The following is an 18,419-nucleotide window of genomic DNA, read 5'->3' on the forward strand; positions in this document are numbered from 1 at the left end:
CAGGCAAAACTCCCTGGGCTGTGGCCTTGGGGAGCTAATGTGCCTCTGAGTCTGAAATAGCATTTAGAATGCTGCTGCCCTTTCTAATGGGTTGCCATGGTCTCACCCTTACATGAGCACCAGACTCCCGGAATCCATGAGTGGGTGTCCCAAGCAGGGAAAGGATAGTCTAGGCAGAGCTACGGCATGAACAAAGGCAGGAAATGGCGAAGGGGAAGCCAGTGTGCGTGCAACAGAAGTTGGGGAGATAAGGTTGGAGAGGTAGGTTTGGATTAGATTATGGAGAGCCTTGAATGCCACACTGGCTTTGGTATCACGAAAAGTTTACTGGACTTGGAATCAGAATATGGGGTTCTGAAACATGTTGTACAGCCCTCTTGTGCACTTAGCATGTAATACTGTGCACTAGAGCCATCTGTGTTGGTCATCCTGCTTCCCTCCTCCCACCCTATACAGTCAGCACTCCCTATGGACCAAACACAGAATAATTCTGCAAGCCCAGCAAGGTGCTCACGCAGAGTAGCATTCTATCAAATTCTATTGAGTGAGCAGCAACTTGAACTGATTACGTCAAGTGTCAGAGGCAAACTCCCTTCCCTGGTGTGGGTGCCTGGAGCTGCCCCTCCCCCGCTGCTGTCCCCCCTTTATCTCCCCCTCAAGGCCCCGCCCCTTGTCACTGCCCGCCACTTCTCCCAGGCCCTCCAGAGGGACAGAATCCACTGCTGCCAGCTGTGTCCGGCTGCTGCAGCTGCTGCTCCAGCTGTGGCCTCTGGCAGAAACTTTCCTGCATCCCCCTCCCCCTCCAACTGGGGATAGCAAAGGAAGAAAGAAGAGCCCCTCCTCCTCTCAAACTCTGAGAGAGAGGTGGGGGGAGGTGCCAAGCAAGCCCAGGGCTAGAGCCATGGAACGAGGTGGGCCCCCCCACTGGCCTGGCATTGGGTCCCTCTGTGTCCTACTCAGCGCAGGAGCTGCCTGGGCAACCCCTGCACCACAGTGGGACCTGAAGCATGAACCAGGACTGGAAGGTCCCTTGTTTGAGAGCAAAGGTAAGCCCTAGCATTGGGAATCCTCCCTTTGTCCCCAGCCTCATTGCCTTCTTTGTGGGTGGTATCAGAGAGCTTGAAATGAAACCAGGAATCCAAATACCCAGCTGGAGCCACAGCCATCTCCACCCCCATGCTCCCCAACACAACTGCCCCCTGACTCCCACCTCGCCTGGAGAAGAGCTGACCAGGATCCCCTGAAGGAGCCTTAGTCTTCTGAGGTGAAGAGGGGAGTCAGGAGGCTTTGGGGGTGGAGGGGCATGAGGGGAAAAAGAAAATTGTAAACAGTGACTGTGTGTTTTCATGCATGGGTATACCTTATTCCCTGTGCCCCTTTCCTCAGACTCTGCTGTTGGCCTTATCTGGGTGGAAAGGGTGCCTGTGGGGCCTGATATGCTCCCTTCCCGCCTCCTCCCCCCTCCAAGCCTGGGAGAATCAGTTTGGGGGCTTTCTGAGAGGCTGTCCTGTGTACTAGCAAGAATGAGAGTCCTGGGCTCCAGCCCCAACTCCAGTGGCTGTGTGACCTTGGGCAAGTCTATTTCCTTCCTAGATTCTCAGTTTCCTTCTTTGTAAAATGGGAGATAAGAATACTTGCACTTGCTACTCCACAGTCAGTGTGAGCTATTATTATCATGTAGTGGAAAGAGCCAAGTTTGGAGAGTCCCAGGCCAGGGGATGGAAACCCTGCTCTGCTATTAGGTGCATGACCTCAGGCACTCAGCCTCCTCATGCCTCAGCTTCTCCCACTGCAAACTGAAGGGCTGAACTATCTCCCAAGTCTCTTCCAGCTCTATATGGTTTTCTTTCTTGGGGAATGGGGGAATCATGAAAGAGACTGTGGTGAAGAGCAACAGGGCTCAAGCCCCAGTCACTTGGCAGGAAGAGGGACTTGCTCAGGGAGTGGAGGCAAGCTCTCGAGCTTAGCCTTCCCTTTATGCCTAGGCTCAGGGAGAGGACAAGGACAGAGAGTAGAGTCAAAGGGCTGGCAGGCCTAAAGACACACTGGGAGTCTGGGAACCAAGTCTGCCAGGGTCTCTGCTATGAATGCTGAGGGTGGGGTTCGCACGGCCTGAGGTATAATGGGAGCAGAGTTCAGTGACCAAGACAGGACCCCAAGGAAGCAGGAGTTACAGCTGCTGATGTCTGTGGCTTCCCTCTCGTGCTTCCCAACAGCCTGGGTGTAGGAGCAGAGGGTCTACTGTTCAGAGCGGTGGAGAGATGGTGGTTGTGTTCCTGACAGCAGGGGGAGATGGGGTAAGGGGGAACAGGTCCTTACATCCAGGCTTTCTTATCAGCCTGGACACACAGTGGGCTGGAGGAGGGGGGCAGCTGAATGAGAAACACAGAGGGGTGCTTGGGGCTGAATGAGTCGGGATCATGGGGGAAGAATCCGGCCATGTGCAGCAAACGTAAGGTTTGAGGGGCTGCCATCAATTAATCAACCAATCACAAACATCTACCCAGGACCACAAACTGTGCTCATCATTGGGGGTATGAAGAAAGAGGGAAACAGTCCCTGCCACCCAGGGAGATAACATATATACCAGAGCTATGCAGCCATCCAGCACCACTTCTTCATCACCTTTCGGACTTCTAAATTGCTTCGTTACCACATTCTTTCTTAGCATCCTGAGTTCTAGAGTAATGCAGAGGGTACATCTGGATAATTTTTCATTCATTAATTTCACCGTTTTCTTCATTAATTAATCAGTTGGCTCAGAGCCCCACCCAGTTTACTAGATATTATTTCATTAACTGGAGAAACCACTTTCCCCATTCTCATCTTTATATCAAAATCGTAACTCTGCTAGGAGTAACTTAATATTGATAATTTATCATAAGATATATTAAAACCCAGTCAATAATAGCACAAAGACTTGTGAGTCTCACAGCATAAAGCTGTGAGAAACATCACAGGCAGTCCCCTCCAATCATCACTGTAATGACAGATGCTTTTTAATTCTCAGTTTCCAGTTCTCTCAAGGTACCAAGCAAAGGCTCTTCTCAAGAATTCCCATCCTTCTCTTCACAAAATAAAGGTTAAAATAGGTCCATCAAGAGAGAAGATCTCATGTAACTGGGGGAAAGAAAAAAATCCTATTAAAAATAGTTACAACAAACCAAAAATCAATACTTCTTAGCTGGGATCCATAAACATGCTTTTTAAGTGTTTCAATAATTGTAATTCAAAAAGATTGGTTTCCTTTGGAAAGGAAGGAAGGAAGGAAGGAAAGAAGGGAGGGAGGGAGGAAGGAAGGGATGGAGAAGGGAAGGAGGGAAGGAAGGAAGAAAAAAAGAAAGGTCTCTTCACCTTCTTTCTGTCTTCTTTAGCTTCTCTCTAATGATGACTGGAAAACAGTCTCTTCCAATTTTCCAAAGCTGTCACTGAATAGTCTTTGTTCCCAAATAATGGTTAAAATGTCTATTTCCACAAGATTCCATTTTGGTTCTTAAAAGTACAGTAACTATAGTCTCTGTAGGAGAGGCTTTTGAAACAAGTGCTGCAGTAAGATAGATAAAGTGAATACATTGTAGTTTGGGGAGGGAAGAAGAGCTTCATGCAGAAAGTGTAGTCTTGAAGAGAACCTCGAATCTGGAGAAGTGGAGGGGAGAAGGGAGGGCATTCGTTCGTCAAAGGTATAGAGATGAGAGATGATGAGTCAGATAAGAGTGTCATGCGTGAGGAACAGGAAGGAGGCCAAAGGCATTGCTAGACTGCAGCCCCTGTGGAGGGGAGTAGGGTATAAGAAGGGTGGAAAGTTAGGAAGAGGCCCAGCGAGGAATTGCTTTAAATGCTGAATAGAGGAGTGTATAGTTGATGTTAGAGGGAATCGGGAGCCACTGGAGTTTACTGAGTGGATGGCAGGGTCACCTAAACTTTGAGGAAATCCCTTTGCTGTGTGTGATTTAGCATTTCCAGGCTGGAGGCAGGGAGACCAAATGGGGGTGAACTCGACGATGCGTGTGATAAGAGATGAGGGTCTGACTTAGCCAGGTAGCAGAAAACTTTCCCTGGGCTCCTGGGGCAGGGAAGGGCATTAAGATGGCCCCTCCTGTTTTTTTCTGGCCTGCCCACTGATGTGCCCTTCCACCTTTCACCACCCTGACCCCCCCACTCCCCCACTACAGTCACTCTGTTGTTGGCTGAAGAGAAAGAGAAGCCCATATGCTTCACACAGAGATTGGAGGATCTGGTCTGCTTCTGGGAAGAGATGGCCAGCTTGGGATCCAGGAACTACAGTTTCTTCTACCAGTTGGAGTGAGTCCCAGCACATCTTTTGTCCCCCCTCCCCCCACTCCCACCCTTCACTCCCCGATCGGGTTGTTGGGGAGAGAGGGGAGAGCTAAGGGACACTTCTTCCACTCTTGGTGACTATAGCACCTGTGTGTCCCTCCCCTCTATCCTTGTGCCTGTGTCTACACAGGGAGGAATTATGGAAACCCTGCATGCTGAAGGTTGTCTGGACGGGAAGGGGCACCATTCGATACACCTGCCCGTTCCCCCTGTCTGATGCCTCCAGCTTCATCCCACTAGAGCTGAAGGTCATGGCTGCCCCCAATGGCACGGAACTCCGTCGGACCATCTATATCAATGAAGTAGGTATGGCTTCTGGAGGGCCCTGCCCCATCCCCCTCCCTATGCTCTAGCACAGAAAGGACCACGTAGGCACCAATCTGGCTCTCCTGGCTTGGCCGAAGGGCCAGACTCTCCATGCCAACTCCCTCATTCTGGCTCCTGGGGAGGTCTGGGCCCTTAGTCTGCTGCCAGCAACTAATTTGTTTGCAAGTTTCCTACATCTCTCATACCCCTAACCCTGTGCCCCTCTCAGTGTTTCTGGACCCACCCTCTGGCTTAACAGTGCAGCAGACAGAGACCCCCAGCCAGGTGGCCCTTCGCTGGCTCCCACCGCCAATGGCCCAAGTGACCAAGGACATCCATTATGAGGTCAAGTACTCAGAAGCAGCTGGCACCATGGAGCAGAGGGTGAGAACCCATCCTCAGTCATTTGGATTCCCCTACCCTCCACAACCTTGCCAGCCCTCCTCATGGCTTTCTCCCTATCCTACAGATGGATGTCCAGGAAGGAAGGACAGACTGTGTTATTGCCAACCTCCGCGGGCACACTCACTATACCTTTGCTGTTAGGGCAAAGATGGCAGAGCCCAGCTATAGCGGCTACTGGAGCTCCTGGTCCCAGCCGGTCACCGTGCTGATAGCCAGCAGTGAGCCAAGAGGGGAGGGAGGAAAGGAGGGAGTGGCAAGGTCTGTGTTTGTGACCAGTGGGGTAGAAGAGGGATACTGGCTTGATTCTCTCCCTTCTTCCCTCCCTAGAACCGGACCCTCTGATTCTGAGCATGTCTGTGATACTCACTGTCATTCTGCTCTTGGCAGTCATCTTGGGCCTCCTCTCACAGCGAAGGTAAGCTCCCCTTCCCTGCTCTCCCAACCCAGGGAAGTGGCGGTCCTGGACTTGAGGACCTGAGTTCTGATCTCAGTGTGACCTTGGGGATGTCACTTAATCCTCTGGGTGTCAGGTTTTTTTGTTTTTTGTAGAATGAGAGCATTGTACTCAAAAGGCCTCTACAGTTGGCCCATCTGGCCAGGCAGGCCCTTCCAGTTTTGTTTTTCCTCCCTCCCCTCAGGTTTCTGAAACAGATGTTTTGGCCAGGCATCCCTAGTCCAGAGCATGGGTACGAGGGTCTCTTCACCATCCACAGAGGGGACTTCCAGGTAGGTGGTAAAGCCTGGGCCAGACTGCTCTCTCCCCTTGGGTAGGGCTGCAAGGCCTCCAAACCCCAGGCTCCTGGGCTAGAGCCCTCTTTGTAGCCAGGCCCTGAGGCCAAGCAACAGGAAGGTGCTGCCTGAGCTAAGCTCGGTGTTCTCATTGCAGCTGTGGCTGGGACAGAGCGACGCCTGCTTGTGGTGGGGGCCGCTTGGCGCTTACCTGGAGGAGCCACCAGCCAGGCTGGAAGTACTGTCTGAGCGCTGCTGGGTGATCCCTGCTGAGCCAGCCCGGGAGGAGGAGGCCAGCCGGCTGGCCCAGGGAGCAAAGGATGACTACCTCACACTGGACACAAGGCTGCTGCCCCACAGTCCAGCTGCTGGGCCCCTGGGGCTGGGCTCCTTCAGCCTTCAGGGCTCAGGCAGCAGTGCGAGCAGGGCCCTGGAGGCTGAGGGGGAGCCAGCGATGGAAACAGATGCCAAGTCTGGTTCCTTTTCCATGATCTCAATCTCCGCTCTAGAGCCTGAGCAGGAAGAACAGGTGTCAGCCTCCAACTTTGAGTACACCATCCTGGATCCCAGTTCTCAATTGCTATGTCCTCGAGCCTCCCCACCCTCCCCACCCCCTAGGCCCCCTGACCTCAAGTATCTATATCTTATGGTCTCAGACTCTGGAATCTCAGCCGACTACAGCTCTGGTGGCTCCCAAGGGGCCCTTGGCAGCTCCCCTGAAGGCCCCTACACCAACCTGTATGAGAATAGCCTTCTCCAGCCTAGCCCAGAGCCTCTGCCCCCAAGCTATGTGGCCTGCTCCTAGTGGGCAGCCTCTGAAGCTGATCTGTCAGGATCATGGCTGGCAACTCTCCTAGGAGCAGCTGCAGGAAGGAAGGAGGAAGGAGGCATGATTCATTCTCTTTCCTTCCTCATTCTTCCCAGAGGGCCATGGGGGCAGGGACGTGGAGAGAAGGAGGTTGGCATGGTTGCAGGGCACCATGGCCTCTGAGGACTAGGGGTGGAAGAGGAGAAATCACTGCCCAGCAGGCCCTTCTTTGCCCTTTTATATATATTTTTGTAATAAATTTATTTTCTTTCCATGGGAGTCACATTTTCTGAAGAGAAAGGTGAAAAGAAGACTTGGCTGTAAATGAGAGAGAGGCTGGAGAACCAAGGAAGACAGGTGTCCTCAGGAGGGAGGACAGAACAGCCAGGGGAGGGGGAACTGAGGAAGCAACATGGGGTATAGAAAAAGCACTGGACCTGGAGTCCCTTCCTTTCTCTGGGACTTAGTTTTCTCCTCTGTAAAATCAAGGCAATGGGCAGGATGGCGATCTCATGGTACCTTCCAGGGCACAATGTTATGATCCTAGAAGTGGGGATGGATGTGGTTGGAGGAACAGTATCAGGCCCAGAGACAAAGAGGGGACCATTCCCACCCCCTCAGCACCCCCTACCTTCCCACCCAAAACTTCCAGGGTCCATCTCAAGCTGGGACAATGGTAAGGCCCAATCAGAACATCATTTATTCCATGTCAGAAGAAGGACAAGGTCAGCTCACCTTCCTTCCCCCATGCCCTCCACTGCCCAGGTTCCACAGCTCTTTCCATACACCTGGCCCACAGCCCTGGTCAGGGTCCTCAACCCCGGAGCCCCAGCACAGGAAGCTTGTTGGGGATGCTACAGACAGTGTCATAGTGTTTTACCCAACAGTGGCAAGAAGGCACAGCTGTCAGGATCCAACTGGACTTACACCCATGACAGTGCCTCCATTCACCTCTAGACAGCTGCTCTCAGATACAAACGCAATGTGGCTGGGGAGAGACAAGGTCCCATGAAGGCTGCCCCCACCCCGACCAAGGTTCTCAGCTGGGGCTGCTGGGCTCGACTTTCTGAGCTTGGTGGGTCACTTGGGAAATGGCCATCTCACCATTGTGTCCAAAACTCAAGCACCATTCCTGCTTGGGGAAGCCTGGCCCGCTGGAGAGACGGGCCCTGAAGCACTGCTCGGAGTCCTGGGACCGTGTCTCTCCCAGATCTGGGGGCTCAGGCTCTAGCCAGAGGCACGTGGGCAAGTATCTCTGGAGCACCGCCAGCTGGAGGGCAGCTGCATCTGGCTCAGCCTCAGCAGGGCCTCGCATGGTGACCAGGAGTCCACAGCCACTGCCCGAGCAGCCTGAGAAGTAGGTGGCCGTGTCTACCAGCAGGGCTGCCAGGTGGGCACACGCCTGGGCTCCAGAGGTCTCTGCCAAGTACTCTTCTATTCCGTCCAGCAGCAGGAGGGAGGGAGGCTGGGCTGCTGTCTCATGGATGGAGCTGAGGAGCTGCAGCAGCTCCCGCAAGGACGGTGGGTACAGGAAGTGGATTTTCTAAAAGAAAGGGACAAGACAGTAAAAGCTAGCCTTTATGGAGCACTTTAAGGTCTGCCAAGCCCTGTATACAGGTGAGCTCCTGGATCCTCACAACAGCCCTGGGAGGTGGGTGATGATGAGGCTGGCCCAGTGACTTGGTCATCCAGCCAGTGAGTCCCTGAGTCAGAATTTGACCTCAGGTCTTCCTTACTTCGGGTCTTGCACCAGCTAGCTGCCTCAGAGAAGCTCCTGCTGAGCCCACTAGAGATGTGATAGTTCAGAAAATAAGTGGAACAAGCCAGAGGGAAAAAATCCCAAAGGTCAGAACTGCGAGGGAGCTCTGACCACAGAGCTGCCAATGGCCCCTGATCTCCAATGAGCCAAGCCCAAACTGCTTAGCTTGGCATTCAAAGCCCTGCAATAATTAGACTGCCCTCCCCTCCATTTCAGCCTAGTTGCCTCACACTTTCCACAAATTTAGACTCATCCCAGGCCTTCAACGAGAAACTTCTTCCATCTTTCCTCAGTCTGATCCAAATCCTACCCATTCTTCATGGCAGATATCGCAAAACCCTGCCCGATTCCTTGTTGCCGGCCACAAGGATACATCCTATGTGCTCACAAGTTGAGTTGGTCTCATCCTGGATGCCACCCTTTACCACACACACCTATTAGACAGCATACGTATATTTCATCCAGTCAATTCAATTCCACAAACATTAGTCAAATACCTACTATGTGCAAGTCATGGGAATAGGCTCTAAGGATACAAAGGAAAAAAGGACAGGGAGTGCCTGAAAGGGGCTTATGTTCTACTTGGGACACTGAGACCTCTATGCTTACGGTGTCTAATTCAAGTTAGAATGGGAAGGGGGAAAAGGAGAGAAAGCTAGAGAGGAGTAAATATTTTGTCACTCCCACTCTGGGGGTGGAAAGGGGGGCGGGCTACTCTAGAATGGAGAAAGGGCAGGGGAGATGAGAGGGGGAGATACCTTTCAGGATCGGTGGCCAGACCACAAAAATACCCAGAGGCAAGAGCCCGTGCAGGGAGGAATGGCTGGCCAGTGGGGGTAAGCAGACAAGACTGCTGTGACGCATGGCAAGAAGGGTAGTCTGAAGCCTGGTCAAGGAGACTGTTCGAAGCAGTGAACTGACAAAGAAGATGACTTTGGCCACAGTGCAGAGGACAGATGAGTGAGGGGGATGGGGAGACTGAAGGCAGAGAGACCAACTGGGGGGGGGTGATACAGGTGAGAGGTGATGGGGGGGCACTGCACTAGGATGGCATCTGTGTGAATGGAGAAAAGGGGATAGATTTGAGAGTAGCACTGACAGGATTTAGCAACTGACTGACTGCAGGGGGAGAAGGAAGAGCCAGAGGTGACTCCAAGGTTTTGGGAACAGGTGACTGGAAAGGATGGTGGTGCTAGCCACTGACTGGGAGGTGGGGCAGGTTTACTGGAGAAGATAATGAAGTCCGTTTGGGACAGTCTGAAGCATTTGTGGGATGTTCAGATAGAGATGTCCTCAAGGCAGTTGGGGATGTGGGAATGAATCCAGAGATTAGGGCTGGATATCTAGATTTGAGAGCCTTCAGCACAGAAGCAATAATTAAACTCATGGGCACAGATGTTTGCCAAGGGAGAAGGAGAGGGGACCCAATACAGAGCCAGGGGACGTGTTTGGGGGAGGAAGCTGGCAATAAATGAACAGGAGATGAGAAGGCGAAGCAGAGTCACAAGAGTGACCATGGGAAGGCACTGGTGGAAGGGGTGAAAAGTAATGTCCATTGTTACAGAAAGGGCAGGGAGGGTGAGGACTGAGGACAGACATCCCATTGACCAGCTAAGATTTGGCCTATGACCATCAAGAGAGAAGTTTTTTCAAGTAGAACAGTTAGAAGCCAGGAATTCTAAGGGGTTGAGGGGTAAATGAGGAGTAAAGAAATGGAGTGAATGATTCTTTCTAGGAGTTTAGCAGTGAAGGAATAGTAGAGAAATAATCACTCAAGGGAAGGATTTTTAAGGTTAAGGGTGAGTTGAGCATGTGACTGTAGGCATGATAGGGAGAGGCTGACAGTGAAAGAAAGAGAAGGCTCCTCTTCCAACAAAGATGGTGGGGGATGGGATCAAAGGTACGAGAGGAGGGACTGGTCAGTTGTAGCAAGGAAAAGGGTGACGTCTTCCTCTGTGATTGAAACACAAAGAATAGACATTAGGGACACAGAGAAAGGTTTCCAGGTATGGAGGAAGAGCGATGAGGGTGCTCCCAATGGGTGACCTCGATCAAAGGGGGAGGCCAGACCATGTGCTGGGGATGGGGCAGGGGGCTGGCAGAAAGAAGTTAGGACCAGCCTCTGTGGAGAATGTGGCCAATCTGGGTGACTGACTACTAGGCAGCAAGGAGGATCCAGGTGAGGTTAGAGAATATGGATCTCTGATGGACCCAGCAAAGATAGTGTCAACATGATATCGCTGAGCAGTATGTAGTGGCTCAGCAATCCCAATCTGACCTGAGAAGGCAGATGATGGGAATGGTGTTGGGAGAGGATGGGCAGGGTTGGAAAGTCAGCATGAAAGGGACTCAAGGTTAGAGGGCATTGCCTGGTAGAAAGGTTAAGTAGACGGTGAATGTCTCTTCTAAGTACCCCAGGGATATGTGCTACTTAACTTTTTAATCAATGATTTGGATAAAGGCAATTCAGTATATTCTTACTGAATTCATACAGGATAGTTAGGCAGGAGGGATAGTTAAAACATTGAAAGACAATGTTGGAATCCAAAAAGATTCAATGCCTAGACTGTTCGGCTAAATCTAATAGGATGAAATGAAATTTAATAGATGTGAACTAGGAGTTGGGTTAAAAAAAATCAACTTTGCAAGTATAACTTTATGTGGTGCGGCAGACAGAGTGCTGGGCCTGGAGTCTGACAGACCCAAGTTCAAATTCACCCCTGGATAATTAGCTGTATTACCTTGGGCAAGTCACTTAACCATTATCTGCCTCAGTTTCCTGATCTGTAAAACAGGGATGATAATAGCGCCTACCTCCTAGGGTTATTGTGAGGGATCAAATGAGATGACATATGTAAAATGCTTTGCAAACTTTTAAGCCCTATATGAATACTAGCTGGCTATTATTAACATGGGGGTGGGGAGGGGGAATGGCTAGATAGTTTAACTAGGAAAAAAACAACAACAACGATGTGGGATTTTGGTAGACCAAAAGAAAAAATCGACCTTCAGTTCCTTTAGTGTTTGTGTAGGCAGCAGCACCTTGTATACAGGCTGGGCTGAAATCTCTTTGAAGGGATGAGGGGGGCCACCCCAGGGATTTGACTGGCCCAAGGAATTGGGCAAGAATGAGTGGTTTGGCTTCTTTGTCCCAGAGGCATAAAAGGCCCAACCTCTGTGGAATTGGCGCTGTGGGGGTTTCAGTGGTCTTCCTGTCACCCTTTAGATTCCCCTTCTTGTCCCTGCGCTGCCAATTGCTGGCATGAATGAGGAGGCGGAAGGGAGCAGAGTTTCGTTTTGAATGTAAGTAGTTTCTCCTTTTTCATCTCATCACAAGTAAGGTTGTTTTTATTTCATTTTATGAGGACTCGATGCACCCTAACCCTGAGCCTGAATCACTGCTCTGCAACAGTGCCCATGCCTGGGGAGGGGCTATTTCCTCTGTCCTTAGCCAAACCACATCTAGAACACTGTGATCAGGTCTAGGCACCACAGTTTAGCAAGGACACTGAGAAGCTGAGGAACATACAGAAGAAGGTATGACCAAGGATGGGTCAAGGGTCTGGGATTATGTCCTGTGAGAATCATTCAAAGGAGCTGGAAATGTTTAGCCTAGAGAAGACTAGGGGGTGGGGGATGGGACATGACACATGAGAGTTGCCTTCGAGTGCTTAAAAATGGTCATGTGGAAGAAGAATTAAGATTGTTCTCCTCAGCCCTAAAGGTTAGAAGTTGGAGAAAAGAAGAGACAGTTCTAGAAGGGCAGACCTAAGGGAAAATGTGACCAAGAGAGCTCTCAAAGTGGAAAAGGCTGCCTCTGGAGGGAGTGGCTTCTCCCTCACTGGAGGTCTTCATGCAAAGGCAGCACGAGCCCTTCTGGAGCATATCATGAAGCAGATCCTTGTCCAGTTATGGGATGGACAAGATGGGGCCCAAGATCCCTTCCACCTCTTAAGACTCAGTTGAGAGGGTTCTAGCAGAAGATGGTGGACTGGAATGGATTTAAGAACTGGAGCTCATAGTGCGGCCAGAGGAGCATGTTAGGAAGTGTGGAGCCATGAAACAGGTATTGGGACAGGAGACTGTGATCAGCAAACAGGTGATTTCAGAGTTCTATCCAATAAACATTTACTAAGTTCTAATTCTGTGTAAGGCATTCTTGCTAGGTGCTAGGGGCATAGAGGTAAAATGAAAAAAAAAAAAACCAACAAAATTGTTCCAGCCCACAGGGAGCTTAGATGTTATCGACCGTATACAGCATGTATGCAGAAACCAAATATAGTCATTTCAGCAGGGAGAAAGGCTTTGTGTCAGAGGTGGCGCCAGAGCTAAGCCTTTCTGAAGGAGGCAGAGTTGAGGAGGGTGGATGTTAACAGGCATGGAGACAGCCTACACAAAGTTCCAAGAAATGGCATACCAAATTTGGGTAACAGCTGGGGGTCCAGTCTGGCTGGAAAATAAGGCTGAAATGGTCAGTGGGAGCCAGAGGTCACAGAGCTTTATATGGCAAGCCAAGAAGTTTGTACCTGATCCTAGAAGCAACAGGGTGACAGAGGAGACTTCTGAATATGAAAGTGAAAGACTGGGGTCTTGGGAATGTCGATTTGGCAGCCTGGTGTAGGGGAGATTGGAGAGGGAAGAGGTTGGAAGCAGGGAGACCCATTAGGAAGCTATTGCTAACCTAGGCAAGAATGAATGAGGGCCTGAACTGTGGTGATCCCTGGGTAATCAGACAAAGGACAGATATATGTTCCTCTTCCCCACGCCCCCAAAAAAAAGGATGAGTAGACTGGTGTGAGAGATGTTTTGGAGAGAGAAATCTCTCCAATGACTGGATATGGAGGGGTAAGGGAGAAGAAAGGGTCAAAAATGACATCAGAATGACTGGAATGATGGCAGCTCTCTCAAAAGAAACAGGGAAGTTTGGAGTGAGAAGGGTTAGGAGGGGGGAATGTCATGAGTTCTCTTTCAGACTCTGAGTTTGAGATTTAAATGGGATCTCCAAGTGGAGATGGTCAACATGTGGCTGATAACGCAGGATGGGGGAGAGGGGCAGTTAGGCCTGGATAGATAGGGCTGAGGACAATGAATCTGTGCAATGGGACGGGATCACAAACAGTGAAGGGAGAGCAGGGCCAAGCACAGAGCTCTGGGGGAATGTTACGCACTCAGCGGGTAGAAGATTGATGATGATAAACTACCATCGGGGTCTGAAAAGGATCGGTCAAGTAGATCGGAGAAGAATCAGCACAAAGTAGGCCTGCACGGCCTGCGGCCCTCGAAAAATGTAGAGGATGCTGAAGGCTGTGCAGGCCCGGCACAAAGCAAGGACACAGAAGACAAGAGGAGGTGGGCAACGCTGCCCAAGGCTGCAGAGAGGTGGTGAACAGTTAAGGGATCACTAATAGGGTGTCCATGTTCAGACTCTGCGTAGGAATGTTTTCCTTGACTAATAAAAACACTTTGCAAAGCACTTTTCAAATATTATCTCATATTCCCCACAACAACCCTGGCAGGGAAGTGTTAATATTTTCCTCATTTTACAGGTAAGGAAAGGCATATATAAGCAGCTAGATGGTGCCAGATGGATAGATAGGAAGCTAGCTAGATAGAGAGATCTGAGTTCAAATCTAGCCTCACACACTCACTGGCTATATGACCTTGGACAAGCCACTTAACCTCTATCTCAGTTTCCTCAACTATAAAATGGGGATAATACAGCATTTACTACTCCCCAGATTGTTATGGGGAATCACATGAGATAATATTTGGAAAGCGCTTAGCACAGTGCCTGGCACAGAACAGGGACTATATACATGCTAGCTATTCTTCTTCTTAAGAAACTGAGGGTGGCAGAAGTTAAGTGACTCGTCCAGGGCCACATGGTTAGAGAGTGTCTGAGGCTGGATTTGAACTCAGGTCTTCCTGACTCCAAGTACAACACTATGCACATTTGTTTGAAGGGTTTTGTTTTTATTTTTTCTTCACATTTTTTTTAAATTGAGGAAAAGGAGAGAGGGGGAGAGAGGGGAAGAGAGGGAGAGGGAGAGCGAGACAGGGGGAAGGACGGAGGGAGAGGGAGGGAGGGAGAGAAAGAGAGAGAGAGAATATATACATATGTGTGGTAGTGGGAGGAATAAGGTAGCAAAAAAAGGTTATTAAAACATCTTTTTTTTAAATGCACAGAAAAGAACAGAAGGAATGTCAGAGAATATCACAGAAAAACGTGAACACTTTGAAAGTTACCTGCTGAGTTTATTACAGAAATAAAAAGCAAAGCAAGCTAGTTTCACATACAATCATCTTTTGTTCTACTGTGTATACAGAAATGGCCATTTTATTTCATGTTTGCTAAGTTCAGAATATTTTTTCTTAAGGAAAAAAAAAAGAGCGCATCACACTTTTCGAAAAGCAGTGTCAGTCAAGTGTTCAGGCTGGAAACCAGGCCAGAAGGGGTTGGAAAGTGGGGAAAGAAATAGAGGCAAGGACTATAGACCAGCAGGGTTAAACTCAAGGCCACATGTTGACTTGGAAAATCACAAATTCACACTATGTTGTATTTTTAAACTTTATTGGGTTAAACATTTCCCAGTTACATTTTAATCAGGTTCAGTCCCCACTGGAGAGGTTTGGAAGCCATGAATTTGACACCCCAGGTGCAGAATGCCTTTTCTAGGAGTCAGATATGGGTCTGTTTGATCAAGTCAAAGGGAATATTAGATAGAGGATGATAACTTGAGTGGATGGCAGGGTCATGAGAAGGTTTTTTTTAAGGATGGAGGAAATATTGGCCTATCTATAGGCTGCAGGGAAGAAGCCAGTGGATAAGGAAAGATCAAAGATCAACCAATCAATCAGGCACAGTGCTAGGAGACTAAAACCAAAAAAGTCCCTATCTTTAGGGAGTTTACATGCTACTGGGAGGAAAAAACCAGGTACAAAGAGAAGTCAACACAAAACATAAACAAAATAATTACAAGATGACTTTTTAATTTGGGGGAGGGCTCAGAAAGAGGGGGCCCTTGAGCTGAGCGCTCAAGTGTGACCACAGATTAGAACCCTCCCCAAAGACCCCTAGGTCACAAGACCTGAGTGACATCCTGTGGGGGAAGAGCTAACTCCAAAGTAGCGTTTTACTTTCTGGCTTGTTTTGCCCCCATCCCAGAGTTTTACTACAGGCAAATCTCCAAAATAAAAATTTAGGTCGAAGACAACCAAAGTGACCAAAAAACAAGGCTGTGAAGGGAAGAAAGTGAGGTCAGAACAAGGAAAATGGACCTAGGATGGGGTGGAGGTGCAGGGCAGGGTGAGAAGGAAGAGTAGGTCAGGAGGGACCTTAGAGGGTATCCAGTGCTTAAGATCAAAGGATCACAGATTTTAGAGCATATGGATCATCGCATCTAACTTTATTTTGCAGATGGGGAAATTGAGGTCCAGGGTGATAAAGTGACTTGTTTGTTAAAGGGAACACAGAGACCACAGAGAAGTCAAGGTCCCTTGACTCCAAATTCAGTAATCCCTCCAATATTCCAAAGTCATGGAAATGGAAGAGTTAGGTAATGTCAAAATCTAAGGTGTCAACACCCCTCTCGTTTGACAGAGTAAAATCAGAGTTGATTCGAGTTGAAGAGATTAATGAACTGGGCGTTATAAGGTTTGTTGGCATGAACCATGAGCCAAGCGCTCAACTCCTGGAGAAAGGACAGAACATGATCTAGAGCTCAGTATATAACAGTAAGCAACATCTTGATACAGTCTGATGATGGAAATTTAAAGTGGAAAGGTCACTGGGAACTAGTGCAGAGAAGGTCTCAAAGTGGATGACTCCTGGCCCTGAGTAGTATCAAGGGACATGATATGAGATAGACTAGCCAAGACTGGAGATGGTCACAAGACCTACGCTACCTCTGAGTTACTGCCTGAAGACAGAAAGAATAGAGGGGAAGAGAAGAAGGATGAGGGGGAGCTTGTTAACCAAATGAGCAGAAATCCCACAGGGCACAGTGGGAGGGGAAAGCGAGGAGGGAAAGGAATTGGGCTTAGTTGTATAGGGATGAGCATTTAGGGAGACAGCAAGGGAAAGTCATTTCGCCCCAAGTCAGGTGGAAATGATGAACCACAGGGATCAGCGGAGCAGGAGGTAGCAATCTGTCAGCCACGGGGCAGGGGGAGAATTAAGTAGGGGGACTATGACCAGGTTCTGCTCCTTTTCTGATAGAGCTCGAGGCTTCAAGTCCCTCCCCACTTTAATTCATCCTCCACAAAGCTGCCTAACGCCCATGTTATTCCTCAACTTGTTAAATTCCAGCGGATACTTATTGCCTCTAGAATAAAAATACCAACTGCTCTGTCTGGCCCTTCACAACGTAGCCTCAACTTATTTTTCCAGTCTCAAAATACATTCCCCTACGGAAACTGTAGTTCATCCAACCAGGCTCCTCCTGTTGATCCCCACACAACTTGTCCCCAGTGGATGTCCCTCCACGTATGCAGTGCACTTTTCCTCATCTCTGCCTCTGAGAATCCCACACCTTCGTCAAAACTCAGCTCAAGCATGAACTCCCAGTCTCTTCCGATCCCCACAACAGCTAGCGCCCACCACCTGCCTTGGATTTATTTTGTGTTTGTTCTGCATATGTTACGTAGGGACCTGTCTCCTCTGGGAGACCCTCGAAGGCAGGGTCTGGGATTTTGTCTTTGCATCCCCAACAACTAGCACCGTGCCTGACACACATTGGGCGCTTAATAAATGGTGGGTGATGGACTGGATTCTCCCAAACATTGACCCTGCCTCCATCCCGGAGCCCCGCCCCATCTAAGGCCACTCTCCCTCACAGAGCCCCGCCCTCCACATGACATCTCCTCCCCATCCCAGAGCTCCGTCCCACCAGGGTCCCGCCCCGCAGATGGCCCCGCCCCCAGAGCTCCGCCCGTCAGTTACCTGGAGCCTCAGGGGGTCCCTAGCAGCTCCGGCCTTCCATCCTGGAGGCAGGCTCTGGAGGGCCCTCCGAGCCACAAACAGCACTGGGCCCCGACCCTCCCCCGCTGCCACCAGGGCCGCCGCGAACAGCAATGCCGTCTTCCCGGAGCCCGGCTCCCCGAGCAGCAGGAGGCCAGCACCCTTCCCTGAGGCACAAGCTTCGCCGCCGACCCCTGTCGCGGGACTCAGCAGTAGCCGCAGAGCCTCCATGCCCGCTCTCGGTCCTCCCTCTGCGCTGGACACGGGACCAATCAAAGCGCTACTCTGCGCTAATCCCTCCCCCTTGGCAACGTTCCATTGGTTTAGTCTCAGTTCACTTAAGTTACTCGCCGGCGGAGCCTCGCATTTGTCCGGCCCCGCCCCCAAAGGGCGGCCGCTCCACGTGTTTTTCCCAGTCTCGATCGTAATCTGGGGCACAGTCCTCCGCGGCGCCTCCTACTGCGCCCTCCGAGGTCACAGAACTGCGCTTCTTCATTTTCTTTTCCCATCCTCTTTGTCTCTTCTCCAGTGCCTTAAGCATTCATTTCCAATTTTTACTGTATATAGCTTGCTTTGTATATATTTGCATATTGTCTCCCCTATTAGATTGTAAGACCCTTGAGGGTGGGGACTGTCTTTTGCCCTTTTTTGTATAACTAGCACTTAACGCAGTGCCTGGCACGTAGTAGGCGCTCAATAAATGTTTATTGATTAATCTTGCATTTTCCAAGCTCTTCAAACTCCATCTTTTCTCTCTACTGCATCTTCCTGTTTCTCAATTAAGTATTTATTAACTACCTACTATGTGAAAACACTGTGTTGGGCCCAGGAGATAAAAGGGCAAATAATGAAAAGGTTCCCATGCACAACGAGCCTTATTAAACCAGTACCTTCTATCACTAAAGTTCCTATTGGCAGAAGCATAGACCAGAGGGTGAGAAAGACAGAAGGTCCCAAGTACCTGAAGCCTTTGCTTCCCTCAAATCCCAGGACAGAATGGTGAGCCAGGAGGCAGGGACCTCCCTTCTCATTATCCTCTTGTTTATACTCTGACTTTAAGCTGGACTCACAAGCTGCTCCCACCTTACTCCATTTCTATAGTTTTTGGGCCAGTG

The 18,419-nt window shown here is 49.9% G+C and overlaps 2 protein-coding genes across 2 annotated transcripts; one reads left to right on the top strand and one right to left on the bottom strand.

Annotated features, from left to right (window-relative positions):
• Positions 1-901: 901 nt before the first annotated feature.
• EPOR (erythropoietin receptor) lies at positions 902-6,583 on the top strand. The gene is made up of 8 exons (XM_036742107.1): positions 902-1,046; positions 4,173-4,302; positions 4,469-4,644; positions 4,874-5,028; positions 5,114-5,267; positions 5,377-5,464; positions 5,688-5,775; positions 5,936-6,583. The coding sequence occupies exons 1-8, from the start codon at positions 902-904 to the stop codon at positions 6,581-6,583; spliced, it is 1,584 nt and encodes a 527-aa protein (XP_036598002.1).
• A 695-nt stretch (positions 6,584-7,278) lies between these two features.
• Positions 7,279-17,550, bottom strand: SWSAP1 (SWIM-type zinc finger 7 associated protein 1). Its single transcript, XM_036741848.1, has 2 exons — positions 17,287-17,550; positions 7,279-8,129 (listed from the first exon to the last, which is right to left on the bottom strand). Exons 1-2 carry the CDS (start codon positions 17,533-17,535, stop codon positions 7,626-7,628), a joined length of 753 nt encoding a protein of 250 aa, XP_036597743.1. The 5' UTR covers positions 17,536-17,550; the 3' UTR covers positions 7,279-7,625.
• Positions 17,551-18,419: the final 869 nt, after the last annotated feature.

This window comes from Trichosurus vulpecula, chromosome 1 (genome assembly GCF_011100635.1).
Source record: "Trichosurus vulpecula isolate mTriVul1 chromosome 1, mTriVul1.pri, whole genome shotgun sequence".
In the NCBI taxonomy this organism is placed as follows: domain Eukaryota; kingdom Metazoa; phylum Chordata; class Mammalia; order Diprotodontia; family Phalangeridae; genus Trichosurus; species Trichosurus vulpecula.

Excerpts from the sequence above, each read along its gene's own strand:
- EPOR (XM_036742107.1), top strand. The coding sequence starts at position 902 with ATGGAACGAGGTGGGCCCCCCCACTGGCCTGGCATTGGGTCCCTCTGT. Across the intron at positions 4,303-4,468 it reads AGTTTCTTCTACCAGTTGGA|GGAGGAATTATGGAAACCCT; the intron begins GTGAGTCCCAGC and ends GTGTCTACACAG. Across the intron at positions 4,645-4,873 it reads CATCTATATCAATGAAGTAG|TGTTTCTGGACCCACCCTCT; the intron begins GTATGGCTTCTG and ends TGCCCCTCTCAG.
- SWSAP1 (XM_036741848.1), bottom strand. The coding sequence starts at position 17,535 with ATGGAGGCTCTGCGGCTACTGCTGAGTCCCGCGACAGGGGTCGGCGGC. Across the intron at positions 8,130-17,286 it reads GGGACCCCCTGAGGCTCCAG|AAAATCCACTTCCTGTACCC; the intron begins GTAACTGACGGG and ends CCTTTCTTTTAG.